The sequence below is a fragment of the Stenella coeruleoalba genome (assembly GCF_951394435.1).
Source record: "Stenella coeruleoalba genome assembly, chromosome: 1".
NCBI lineage: Eukaryota > Metazoa > Chordata > Mammalia > Artiodactyla > Delphinidae > Stenella > Stenella coeruleoalba.
Genome location: NC_137169.1, coordinates 114,877,438 through 114,890,713, shown reverse-complemented (window position 1 = coordinate 114,890,713; position 13,276 = coordinate 114,877,438). Strand labels below are relative to the sequence as shown.

At 38.4% G+C, this 13,276-nt stretch overlaps 1 protein-coding gene across 1 annotated transcript; it reads left to right on the top strand.

Annotated features, from left to right (window-relative positions):
* Positions 1–3,641: 3,641 nt before the first annotated feature.
* CRP (C-reactive protein) lies at positions 3,642–11,790 on the top strand. Its single transcript, XM_079919962.1, is given in 3 exon segments — positions 3,642–3,814; positions 10,626–11,053; positions 11,055–11,790. Coding segments are annotated over 3 exon segments (669 nt in total). The 5' UTR covers positions 3,642–3,750; the 3' UTR covers positions 11,232–11,790.
* Positions 11,791–13,276: the final 1,486 nt, after the last annotated feature.

Genomic DNA, 13,276 nt, shown 5'->3' with positions numbered 1-13,276 from the left:
GTCCTTTAATACACACAGGTAAGTAATCTTGTAAGTTTCCACCACCACTCCCAGGATGGTAATTGCTTAAGCACACAGGGCAGATCACAGACAGTCTTAAAAACACATACTGAGCTCTTACCATAGTCCATGCACTGCTCTAAAGTCCTTTAGGTATATTGATTGGTTTAATGACAACCTATGAGGCAAGTACTATTTTATAGTCCTCATTTTACAGATGAGGAAACTGAGGTCCAGAGGGGTTAATTAACTTGCGCAGAGTTGGGATTGAACCTAGGCAGTCTGACTACAGAGCCCCATGCTTCTAACCACTGTTTTCTACTGCCACATGCAGTAAAAGTTCATAGGCTGTACTTACACCCCTAGTGGAGTAGGGAGGGTATGGAGATGCATGCATGTTTTCTCATGGAGAAACCATTCCAGGATGCCATATATCCAGCATGTAAACTACCTTTTCTGGGGCACTGGCAATCTCCCAACTTTTCATTTTGTTATTTTATGTTTGGGAGAATGGATTGCACATAAAAATCCTATTCAGCTTTGGCATCAGCATAACATTAGGCAAGCTATGCCCTTGACAGACTATCGAAGTTCTTTGACGTGGAAGCCCCTACCTTTTCCACTGTTAGGTGTGCCCTTAGACATCATTTCATATTCTAGGAAGCATTCATCAAGGGTACGGAATCATATGAGAAATTCTTTAGGACAATGATTCTCAAATTTAGATGCTAATATTATAATCACTTGGGGAGCTTTTAAAAATCCAGTTTTCCAGGTCACACGCCAGGTTATTACAGCACATTCTCTGCTGGTGAGATCCAGGCATCAGTATTTTTTTTTTAATTTAATTTTTTTTAATTGCAGTGTAGTTGATTTACAATGTTATGCAAATCTCTCCTGTACAGCAAAGTGACTCAGTTACACACATAGAGACATTCTTTTTTTTTAATTATAATTTTCCATTATGGTTTATCACAGAATATTGAATATAGTTCCCTGTGCTATACAGAAGGACCTTGTTCTTTATTCATCCTATATATAATAGTTTACATCTGGTAATCCCAAACCTCCAGTCCTTCCCTCTCCTTTGGCAACCACAAGTGTGTTCTCTGTGTCTGAGTCTGTTTCTGTTTTGTAGATAGGTTCATTTGTGGCATATTTTAGATTCCACATATAAATGATGTCATATGGTATTTGTCTTTCTCTTTCTGACTTACTTCGCTTAGTATGATAATCTCTAGTTGCATCCATGTTGCTGCAAATGGCATTATTTCATTCTTTTTTATGGCTGAGTAATATTCCATTGTATATACGTACCACATCTTCTTCATCCATTCATCTGTTGATGGACATTTAGGTTGTTTCCATGTTTTGGCTTCTGTGAATAGTGCTGCTATGAATATAGGGGTGCACGTATCTTTTTGAATTATTGTTTTGTCTGGGTATACGGGCATCAGTATTTTTAAAGCTCCTTAGTTGATTACAATGTGCAGCCGAGTCTCCAACAGTGGGGGCTGGAGAACCACTGTTCTAGGCTGAGTGACAGCTTTGAAAAGACTACTGTTGTCTCTGACTGGATGTGTTGTTTCTGACCGACATGTCCGTTGCTTCCTCTTTTCCCCATGTTATAGTGGTTCCAGATTGAACTCTGAGAGCACACCAAACTTGCTCTTTAGGCACTGGAGTCTAGAGTTGTAGGTACTTGAGGATTAAATAAAATGATAGCTCTATATATACCATGCTCTTATTTATTCATTAAAACTGCACTGTGATAACAAGATAACAAACATTGTCTTGCAATGTTTTTCTTTATCCCCAGTCAGTACTTGGTGTCTCTACAATTGAAATGTTTTTCTGATCTACTGGGACTTTAAATCAGGGAGAAACCAAAGTGCCAAGATGTCTAGAAAAGCTGAAATATTTAAGTATTTTTACAGGGACATCATGAACTGTAAAAGGAAGAGAGGAGAAGCCTCCCAAACAAACATATGTGAGCAGGAAAAACGTCACATGGCAAACTGATCTATTACACCTCTCTTCTGGTAAAGTTCACCCAAGACTCTGTCATATGGCATGAGTGGTTATAGTGCTGTCTTGGCAGATTACTGGAACCAGGGGTGGCTTGTGAAACGGTTCACCCGGAAGGTCTTTCAAATTCTCTTTTCCTTTTTCTCTGTCTTCTCTTTCTATTGCTTTAGCTCTCACTCTCCCTATCTCTATGTCTCTCTGCCTCTCTCCCTTTTTCAATTTTAAGCTGTGTTCAGAATATCCATTATGGACATAGATCTGATAATGTGATGGACTCCTTGAAATCAATAACATTTCCAAAGAGTCCACCCATCATACTCGTAGGTGCCTTCTTTTGACTTACCTGGGGAGCCCAAGGTTAATGAGAAGGCAGTTTGGGTACTGGGAAAACACCTTCCTTCTTTGTCCCAATCTTTTACCTATTATATATATTTTGTTCTGTTCAAATTATGCATATATCTTTAATTGGGCAAATGGTTACAGTAAGAAGAGAAAAATTTTTGCAGCAAGTACTTTAAGTCAGTCTTTTAAAAAATAGGATGCAAAGAGTTTGGGAAAGGTAATTTAAAAGAAAATTTAACTATATACCATTATATAGTTAACAAAACAAACCTTTCCAGAAATGTATCAATACTATAATTTGCAATAGTTCTTTTCTCTTGTGTGTTTAGAATATGCTATCTGCATGTCAGTTAGTTCTTCCAGTCAAATAATAAATAATGTCTATTATCAATTTCTCATTGAATGGCAATGGGAAAACTCATGATGAATAAGCTCAAGATTCTTTTTACATGAAATTATAATGTTTTGGGATTAAAGCCAAATAGCCACAGACTGGGTGTCCTATTCATAAAACGAAACAGTAGCTTTTGGAGCTTCAAGGGCTACTTACCTTTATTCTATTCTCTCTTTCCTTACTTCTTAATTACACACACACACACACACACACACACACACACACACACACTTTATTTTATAAGCAATATAACTACATTATGGAAATGTTGTTAATGAGAGAAACATATCCTTCATACAGTAATTTCATTACCGTGATAAGGACACTTACTTTTTGGGGGGTATCCCTAATAGATTTTTTTCTAAACTAGTTACTTCATTTAAAAAATAGTGTATAAACAAATTTACGCTATTTTTTCCCATATTATACTATTATAAGCATTTTTACATGTTGTAGCATAAAATTCACAACCAACCAATAGTTTAAAGGACTATCCATTCTATTTAGTGGAGGTAGATGTATCCAGTTTCCTTAAACATGCCCCAGTTTTCTAATTTTTCACTATCCTAAGTGGTGTTATGGTTGTCTTTGTGAGTAAAATGTCTCCCCCACCCCCAAACTTTTAACAGCATTTCTCCAGAATGGATTCACAGGGTGTGACTGTTTCAATTCACAAAGCACTGCCACACAGAGCTGTTGGAGCACCAGTAGGCACCATGGACTCTCTAATAAATGACCCATATTGATCTCTTGTTTTGTCTTGGTTTGTTTGCTCTTAGAGCTTTGATTTACGGCTCCAAGGAGCGATTTTGGAAAATCATTTAACCATCAGCTGAGACAATCTGACTATTGCACTTATAAGGTGAAAGTGGAAAAGACCTGAGTCAGAGGGATTTCAGGCGTCCAAGCCCCGGATAGCCCAGCCGCTGCTACTCTTTCCAGGAGAATATCCTAGATTCTGGGCACAGTGACTGCAGGGAGGGAACATGGAGAAGCTGTCACTGTGTTTCCTGGTCATCATTAGCCTCCCTAGTGCTTTTTCCCAGACAGGTAGGCACTGCTTCAGGTGGGCGCTGGGCTCTTGTATCAGGGCTACCTATGCAAAGCCAAGTTAGGGAAAATAGTCAGAGTGGGGGAGGGGTTGTGTTCTGGGAAAGAGGGCAGTCTGTGGTTTCTAAATCCAATCTCTCTATACATAGTGAGAGAACACATGTTTGTGGCCTAACAAGGTTAGAAAAGAGACAACATGCCCCAAACGGAGTCACTCGTGTTAAGCCCCATGTCAGCAAACCAAGACCTAATACCTAACCTAATTGCAGCTTCAGCCTCTCCCCAAAATGTGACCTTTCACCGGTCAATATGAAATTACTTGGTTAAGACTAGAGGTTACCCACCTGATAAGACTCTCTCCTTCCCCCATAGAAAGGTGACCTTGCCTGAAATAATCTACTCTTCATTAGAAACTTCCTCTTCCTACCCCTTTCCTTTGGTACAGCTCTTTGAAATTCCTTTCTGTCTGCTAGATGGCTGGCTGCCTGCTTCATGAATCATTGAATTAAAGCCAATTAGATCTTTAAATGTACTCAGTTGAATCTGACTTAATTTAGCAGATTTGGTGTCAGCGATGGAATCCACAGAGCCCTTCCAAGATCTTCTAAAACAAGAAACACGGGCATTGTACCCTCAGACCTTTTGGAGTTCTGTCCTTTTCAGAGGGGCCCTGGGTAAGTTGCTCTATGTTCTGAGCTCTGCTCTCTTTGCATCAAGCTCCTGATCTAATTGGCTTGCCAGTCAGTTCCCTATTTGATTGGAAACCTCAGCCCGTGGTTCTGTCCCCAGATTCCATGTTGGGAATGACCGATGGCTCAGTCTGGAGTTCTCCGTTGTGTGGAACCCCAGTCTGCAGTCCCTATTCTTGGGGGTCTGCTGATTCAGTCCTTTCCCCAACCCCCAAATTCCATATTGGGAACTGCTGGCTGTTACCAGCTGAAAAACTGGACTGGGTTTCAGATCATACTGGGTCCAACTTAAGCTAGACTGGGTCTAGTAAATAAAGGTTATTGCTAATGGGATTCATAGAAGTAAAAAAAAAAAAAAAAAAGAAACCCACAAAATTGGTGAGCATGGCTAAGGCACTTAAAAGCTGTTAGAGTGCTCACCACATAACTAAACTCATGTGTTAGGGTAAGTTGGTCATGGGACAGTTTATATTGACACTAGATTACCTGCCAACCTCAAGAAAATTTCCATGCTAGAAGGTACACTGTAAAACACCACACAATCCCCAACCCAGTGGCACATCCCTCTTAGATATTAGTTTGCCTCTGAGAGACCCAAAGTCTTAACTAAAAAAAAAAAAAAAAAAAGCGAATCCTTGAATTCAAAAGAGTTGAGCACGCTGCCTTCCAGCACACCTGCTTACTTTATGTCTATGAACTATACTGCTAAAAGATATAAATACCTACAAAAATGGCTAAACCTTACTAAAAACAATCTAGAATTACAGTGGCCATTATGGGGAATGTTCCAATTAGTTATGATTATTTAAGAAGTGCACCTGAAAGTAAGGGTTCCCAAATCAAACAAATAGAATTAGATACCAGTTTTAATCAGCATGCAGAAGTCTCCAAAAGGCTTCAAAATTCCAAACTAGCTTCATTGATAAATGCATTGCAAAAGGCTAATGAAAAAGATACAAGAAGTACCTAATACAAAAGTCTAAGATTGATGTGATTCCTACTATTCCTCTTTAGCTCCTTTAATTGAGTCTCAGAGTCTACTGATCCTCTGTCTGAATTGTCTTTACATTACTGTAAACCAAAGTGGCCTTACAGACCCCATGTCTACCTTCAGTGGAGGGCCCCATATGGGCGCCTCCCAGAGTTGATGAGACTCTGAGGGATTTTTCTGGTAAACTGCTATGTTATTCCCTTAAACATCCAAAGGGAAACTAAATTAAAATTAATTAAAAACTTTGCCAAATTCTGATAGATACTGGAGCTTGCAGAGGGGATCTTGGGAAAACTGGCAGAAGCCAGCAAAAGGTAACAATTCTTATCAGAGCCAGCTCTCCTGGATCTCTGTGGAGAGGGGAATAAAATATCTTTTGCAACCTCTTTGGGGGACACCCCTTGGACACATCCAAGAGGTGTTCAATACTGCGAGAAATAAAACCATGTACCTGGGAGGGAAGGAGAGCAAACTGAAGATAATATGGCTAGATGGGAGGATTAACCGCTTGGTATTTTTTAGGCTGCAACCCAATTCTTTGAGGAATTAAGAGCAATTGCCCTTATCTTCTCTAGAAACAGTTCAAAGCCCACCTGTTCTTTTTACCAATCCTGAAACTTCCCATATTTATCTCAAATAAATATTGTAAAAATTCTGGCTTTAAGAAGCAAAGTTCTTCTCAGAGGAACTTGCATCCCTTCCCTGTACCTTTGAGGTGTAAATGTCCTACCTGGTCTTCTCCAGGAATTATTTTCTAGGCCAATCTCTTTAAACTACAAACTCCAGGGAGGTAATTCTTATTAGGGGGAAAACAAAAGAGGAAGAGGTCATTTAAAACTTAGGTGAATGAAAAATCTTTTAAGTGTCTTCTCAAATAACATTATATTATATATTATAATATAATATATTATATAATATATATTATAATATATAATAATCTTTTAAGTGTCTTCTCAAATAACATTATATTATATATAATAATAATAATAATAATAATAACAAATATTATTAAAAAGTTTTAGCCATCTGAGCAGGTAACCTTAACTTATTCTATCTACCATAACAACTTAAATCCAGCTTTTTTATAACTAGTGAGCTGTGTATTATTGTACCTGAATAGTGGCAGTAATATTAAAATGAAAGCTATAAAGTCTCTGTTTGCCTCTGTCACTTATGTGTGTCTCTCTATATAATTGTGTTGTAGATGTATGGTATTTTTCTACCTATGGATAATATTGCCAAAAATTAATCTGTAAAAGAGCACTATTTAATTGGCTTAAAGAAAATTAGGCACTTAAATAAAGTGTTTCTAAAATTTTCAGTGATATAATAGAAACTGACCCAAATGCTTTTCAAGTTCATACAATCTGGGAAAATATTGAATATTAATGATAATTTGAGCTTGTTGGTTTAATTAAAATGTCTACAGAGTTATATCTTTAGAGTTACCAACATTAAAAATAATGCAAACATACAACTTTTATTCTACCTGGGTTTACTAGTCAAATAAGTTCATGTCATCTCTGTTTCAAAATTTGTCAGCAAGAGAAATAACTTGGTATGATGAAATTTTCATGAGTAAACAAACTGTTGAGAACAAGTGAATTAAATAGATGTAAGTGGGAAAAAAGTTTTTAGGTGAACTTTTAAAATAGTTTTCCCACAAAAAATTTTTTAAAATAAAAAAATTTAAAAATACCAAAAAAAAATTTTTTTAAGAAAAATAAAATCATTTCCCCAAATCTTTTTGGTAAACTAACACCTTAAAGTTTTGCTAGGTTAAACTAAATTATGGACAATCATTAAATATTTAGATCATTTCCAAATAAGATAAAATACTGAAACATTAATTACTGAACACAGGTTTATCCACTTTTGGCTTCCTTTTACAGAGGAGCTAAATATGTTTGGTTCTATTAAACATGTTTTGTGCCACACTGAGAAATTTACTATGAAAAAGCAGATATTTCTAAAAACAATAAAAAGTATTTATACATTTGCCAAGCCACAAAATGCTAAAGTAAAAGACAGTTCACAACTATTTACTTCTTTATTTCACTAAATCTTAAATTTTCTAAGGGTTAAAAACAGAAATAATGAGATGAATATCTCCATATGTAAAGAAAAGAAGATGTGTGTTTTCAGTAAAAGAAGATATGAGGAATGAAAAAGCATTTTGTTGAATGAAAATAAAGTAATTTTGTCCTAAAGAGAGACTGCTTATTTCAGAATGGGAGAGGGAAAAAACACAGGACAAAATATGAATGTAAAGAAGAAAGTTGTAGAAGGTTTGTGGAAAAGGAATCTTTGGTAAGGGGTTTTATGCATGGTCAAGACTGACTAAAATGGAAATGAATTTAATTGAGTGAATAAATTTTAATATTAAAAGGAAGCAGGTATAAAATTAGAATCTGCTTTTCTCTCTGTGAAAACAATAAAGTTTTATTGAACTATTGGTGTGCTCTTGATAAGAGATTGTAAAAGTTTTGTAAAAGTTTTTTTTTCTTACTTCAAGTAATTTGCCTAGAAAGCAAAGATTTTGTGTCTTGTCAAAATAACTTCCTGTGCTATCTTTTTTTTGCAGAGCACAGGTTCCAGACGCGCAGGCTCAGCTGCCTAGCCACTCCACGGCATGTGGGATCTTCCCAGACCGGGGCACGAACCCATGTCCCCTGTATCGGCAGGCGGACTCTCAACCACTGCACCACCAGGGAAGCCCTCCTGTGCTGTCCTTATCGCGTCTTTTGATTAGTTAAGAAAGCTGAGTCTTCTCTATTAAAAGAGCTACATTTTCCTTTACAACTATTTAACCTTCTGTATTTTCCTTTGAAGTCTTTAATTGTCATTATGGTTAAATGTATAACTAAGTATTGTTTTGCAATGACCTATGATCCTATTTGACCAAGGGCTTTACAATCTTTCAATATTTTTGACAAACTTCCTGTAAATCAAATTCTAAATGAAGTCATTTTGACCTCAAAGTAACTTTGAGATATTCCAGAGGACCCCTGGAAAATCTCAAAACACTTGTTCTCTCTCCTTATAAAAAGGAGATGTTAAACAAATTAGGCTTATTTGATATATTAAATTATATTGGAAGCATTGTCAAAGAAGAAGTAATACTAAGCCTTCTTTATGTTGTATTTGCATATGCTATAAATTTTATAAAATTTTGAGAATTCCTAGAAATCTGACATATCCTGGTGTAATGATTATCAGTCATAATTCCAGTCTTATCTTAAAACATTGTATGTCACAGAAATAACCAAATTTCCTTGTCAGTTCCATTATAATGAGCTCTCAACAGATTTTTTTTTTTTTTTTTTTTTTTTTTTTTTTTTTGCGGTACGCGGGTCTCTCACTGTTGTGGCCTCTCCTGTTGCAGAGCACAGGCTCCGGACACGCAGGCCCAGCGGCCATGGCTCACGAGCCCAGCCACTCCGCGGCATGTGGGATCTTCCTGGACCGGGGCATGAACCTGTGTCCCCTGCATCGGCAGGCTGACTCTCAACCACTGCGCCACCAGGGAAGTCCCCAGACAGTTATTTTTTTACTCAGATGCTTTTGCAGAAGTGTTTCTGCAAATGTGCTTCATCTTCAAAAAGATTATTGGAAAGGACTTTGACAAGTGCAGGTTTCTTGTAGGTTTAACATCATAAAACTAAATTGAGTAAAAATTTACAGAGCTAATGGAAAAATTGGATTCAAGCAAACAAATATTAATTACAGGGGACTGAAGGAATTAAGGAAGATGATTATAATTGTTTTGTTTGAAATATTGCAGTTTTCTTAATATTTTTTTCTCCAGGTTTCAGGAAACCTTTTTTTCTTAAGCTATCTATGACTTAAAGCAATCTGGCAAAGTATACCTTTGTAAACAAAGATGAAACATTTACTTTTTCTCTCTACCTGATTTCTTCCAAATTTGAAAATTCTTAAATATTCTTTTCATGGCATCATAGTTAGTCATTTACATAAATTCAATAAGAATCTGTTCTCCTTGTAACAGTATACAATTGGAAACACTGGTTATACTACTGAGGCTTTGACAGAAATGTCATATTTGAGGGAGATGTGCATAGACTCGGATATGACCAGACACTTTTAAGGAACTAAGGTTGACTTTCTGGAGTCAGTAAAGCCCCTTGGAAAAATTAGCTTGGTACTTTACTTACAAGGTTCCAATGGAGCAGTCTTCCAAAGAGCTTATATGGTCAATCACTATTCTTGCTGCATTTATGTAAATAATTAGGCCAAGTTTAATACAAATAAATTAGTTTCACTGTGGTTATCTTTGAGTTTTAAAAATGGGGTGATTTTAGAGAGAAAAGTTATGTGTGCACCTTTGTAGATATTAAATTCTCATCCTGTTGATTGTCCCTGAGGTTTTGTCATATATCTGCAAATTGGACTGAGTGCTGAATTCTTCTATTTTCCTTAAGAATTTGGCTATGAATCTGCAAATGAATGTTTCAATTTTCTCCCATCCTGATTTGGAATCACCAAGAACAAAGACTGCCCTTGAATCTCTTTGGAAGGGACTCACGGTCCTCCTCACTACCCAAATGGCAGCCAAAAACCAGGGACTTGAACCTTAGGTACACATCTCACAGTCAAAGAAGACTCATTTGGCTTCTGGTCCTGCACACCAGCTGGAGATATCTCAGGTTGATGAAAAGGGGGGAATCGTTTACAAAAAGAGACAACTGACCTAAAATGGAGTCACTTGTGTCAAGTCCCATGTTAGCGAGCCAAGATGCAACACCTAACCTAATTGCAGTTTCACCTCTCCCAGGAATGTGGCTTTTAAGCTGTCAGTGTGAAATTACCTGGCCTCTCTAATGAGGTAATCCACCCAATAAGACCCCTTTCTTTCCCTATAGGAAGGTGACCTTGCCTGAAATAATCCACTCTTTTCTAGGAACTTCCTCTTCCCACCCTCTTCTGTCTATAAAAGGCTTTCATTTTGTACAGCTCTTCAAAGTTCCTTTCTATCTGCTAGACGGGATGCTGCCCACTTCATGAGTCACTGAATAACGACAATTAGATCTTTAAATTTACTCAGTTGAGTTTTGTTTTTTAAAAAAACTCTGCTGCTGACATTTCCCCTCTCTGTTTTTTTACGCTACAGATATGCACACAAAGGTCTTTGTGTTCCCCAAAGAGTCGGATAATTCCGTTGTGACGCTGACTGCACAGCTAACAAAGCCACTTAAGGCCTTGACCGTGTGCCTGCATGTCTATACCGATCTGACCCACAACGATAGCCTCTTCTCTTATGCCACAAAGCAACAATATAATGAGATCCTCCTCTTCAAGGGAAAGACTGCTGCATACAGTGTATCCGTGGGTGGAGCTGATGTCTTTTTCAAGCCTCCTGAGAGTTATCCTGCACCAATGCACTTCTGTGTGACCTGGGAGTCTACCTCAGGGATTACAGAGCTCTGGGTGGATGGGAAGCCCATGGTGAGGAGGAGTATGAAGAGGGGATACTCTTTGGAGACAGAGGCAAGCTTCCTCCTGGGGCAGGAGCAGGACGCATTTGCTGGGGGCTTTGATAAAAAAACAGTCTTTGGTGGGAGACATTGGAGATGTGAACATGTGGGACTATGTGTTATCACCAGAAGAGATTAGCACTGTCTATGCTGGTGGGACCTTCAGTCCTAATGTCCTGGACTGGCGGGTGCTGAAGGATAAAACACATGGTGAGGGACTTCCCTGGTGGCACAGTGGTTAAGTATCCACCTGCCAGTGCAGGGGACATGGGTTCGAGCCCTGGTCCGGGAAGATCCCACGTGCTGCGGAGCAACTCAGCCCGTGAGCCACAACTACTGAGCCCACGTGCCACAACTACTGAGCCCGTGTGCCACAACTACTGAAGCCCACGTGCCTAGAGCCCGTGCTCCTCAACAAGAGAAGCCACCACAATGAGAAGCCCACGCACCACAACGAAGAGTAGCCCTCGCTTGCCACTAGAGAAAGCCCATGCGCAGCAACAAACACCCAATGCAACCAAAAGCAAACCAACAAATAAATAAATAAATTTATTAAAAAAAATAAATATATTAAAAAAAATAATAAAACACATGGTGAGGTGTTCGTCAAACGACAGCTATGGCCCTGAGGCCCTTTTGTGAATCCTGAAGTTGCCTTTTGGGGATTACACCTTACATTTCCCTTGTCTCTGGCTCTGATGTTTTACTGCCCTACACACTGGGCTCTTGTGCCCTGGGAGGAGTGTATTTCCCTCTCCTTTCACCACTCTTTTTCCATGGGACAGTGCCAAGCAGAGGGTCTTATACATTTCTCCACATTAGAATTACCAGGTCACACACCAAGCCAATTAAATCTGATTTTGGGGGCGTGGGACCAAAGCATCAATGTTTTTTAAAGCTCTCCAAGTAATTCCAGTGTTCAGCTGAGGTTGAGAGCCATTGCATTTTAATGAGTGTTTAAGAAAAACTGAGCCGACTTTTTTTCACCTAAAAGGCTGCATGTGTCTAACTGTAGTCCTGCCAATATTTTCATTTCCCTTTATAGGAACACCCACCCCATTTATTGTGTTTTATTGAATTATCTAAAGAATACAGGAATAGGGCTTCCCTGGTGGAACAGTGGTTAAGAATGCGCCTGCCAATGCAGGGGACATGGGTTCAAGCCCTGGTCCAGGAAGATCTCACATGCCGCGGAGCAACTAAGCCCATGTGCCACAACTACTGAGCCTGTGTTCTAGAGCCTGTGAACCACAACTACTGAGCCCACGTGCCACAACTACTGAAGTCTGCGCGCCTAAAGCCTGTGCTCCACAACAAGAGAAGCCACCGCAATGAGAAGCCCACTCACCGCAAAGAAGAGTAGCCCTCGCTCATTGCAACTAGAGAAAGCCCACGCACAGCAACCTACCCAATGCAACCAAAAATAAATAGATAATTAATTAATTAATAAGAAGAAAAAGAATACAGGAATAGAATTTTTCCAGCATTCTTCCCCCACCATCAGGATGAGGTCATTACATATTAGAATTATCTTTAATTCTTTAATCCTTTCAATTTGAATACTCAAAAATTGAAAAAAGAAATGTTTTGTTGTTGTTTCTGTTTAATTTGTTCTATTTTTTTCTTCAGGATCACCAGTTTTCATTGTGTGAAATTTCCATTATTTTTTCTTCTCATTTATCATCATCCAGATCACTTTTATCGGTGTCCTTTATCCTTATATTTTGAGCTTTTATTTTTTCAAACCTAACCTTCATATTAGTGTTAGGGAGGAAGAATTTTTCCTCTACCCTTCTAAGTTCTTTTGGCTGATCTAAGAATTAAATTGGCATGAGACAGATTAACAGGAGAAAATCAAACAAAATTTAATAACATGTATACATGGGAGGAACTCAGAAAAATTGAGTAACTTGCCAAAATGACGAAAATCCTCACTTTATCATCTTCAGCTAAAGACAAAAGAGGATGCTGGGGGTAGTGGTTTGGGACTTCAGAAGGGAGGAAGACAATTCACACGGAGATGGAAAAGCAAACGTTTGATAAATAAATGTTTGCTGGACCACCAGAGACAATGGGACACAGAGTGGACTCTGACCTCTAGGACCTGCAGAGTTTCCCCTACATCCCCTAGCCCATATTCTTTGCAAGTATCTCCGGTGATAGCTATATTCTGGAAAGAGTCCTTGTATCTAAATACTTTTAGGCAGTTAGCGGGAAGGTCAAAGTTTCTTCCTGAGTCTTTTGGACCTTGATTGTTTTCAGCCTGAAATAATCCACATGCCAAAGA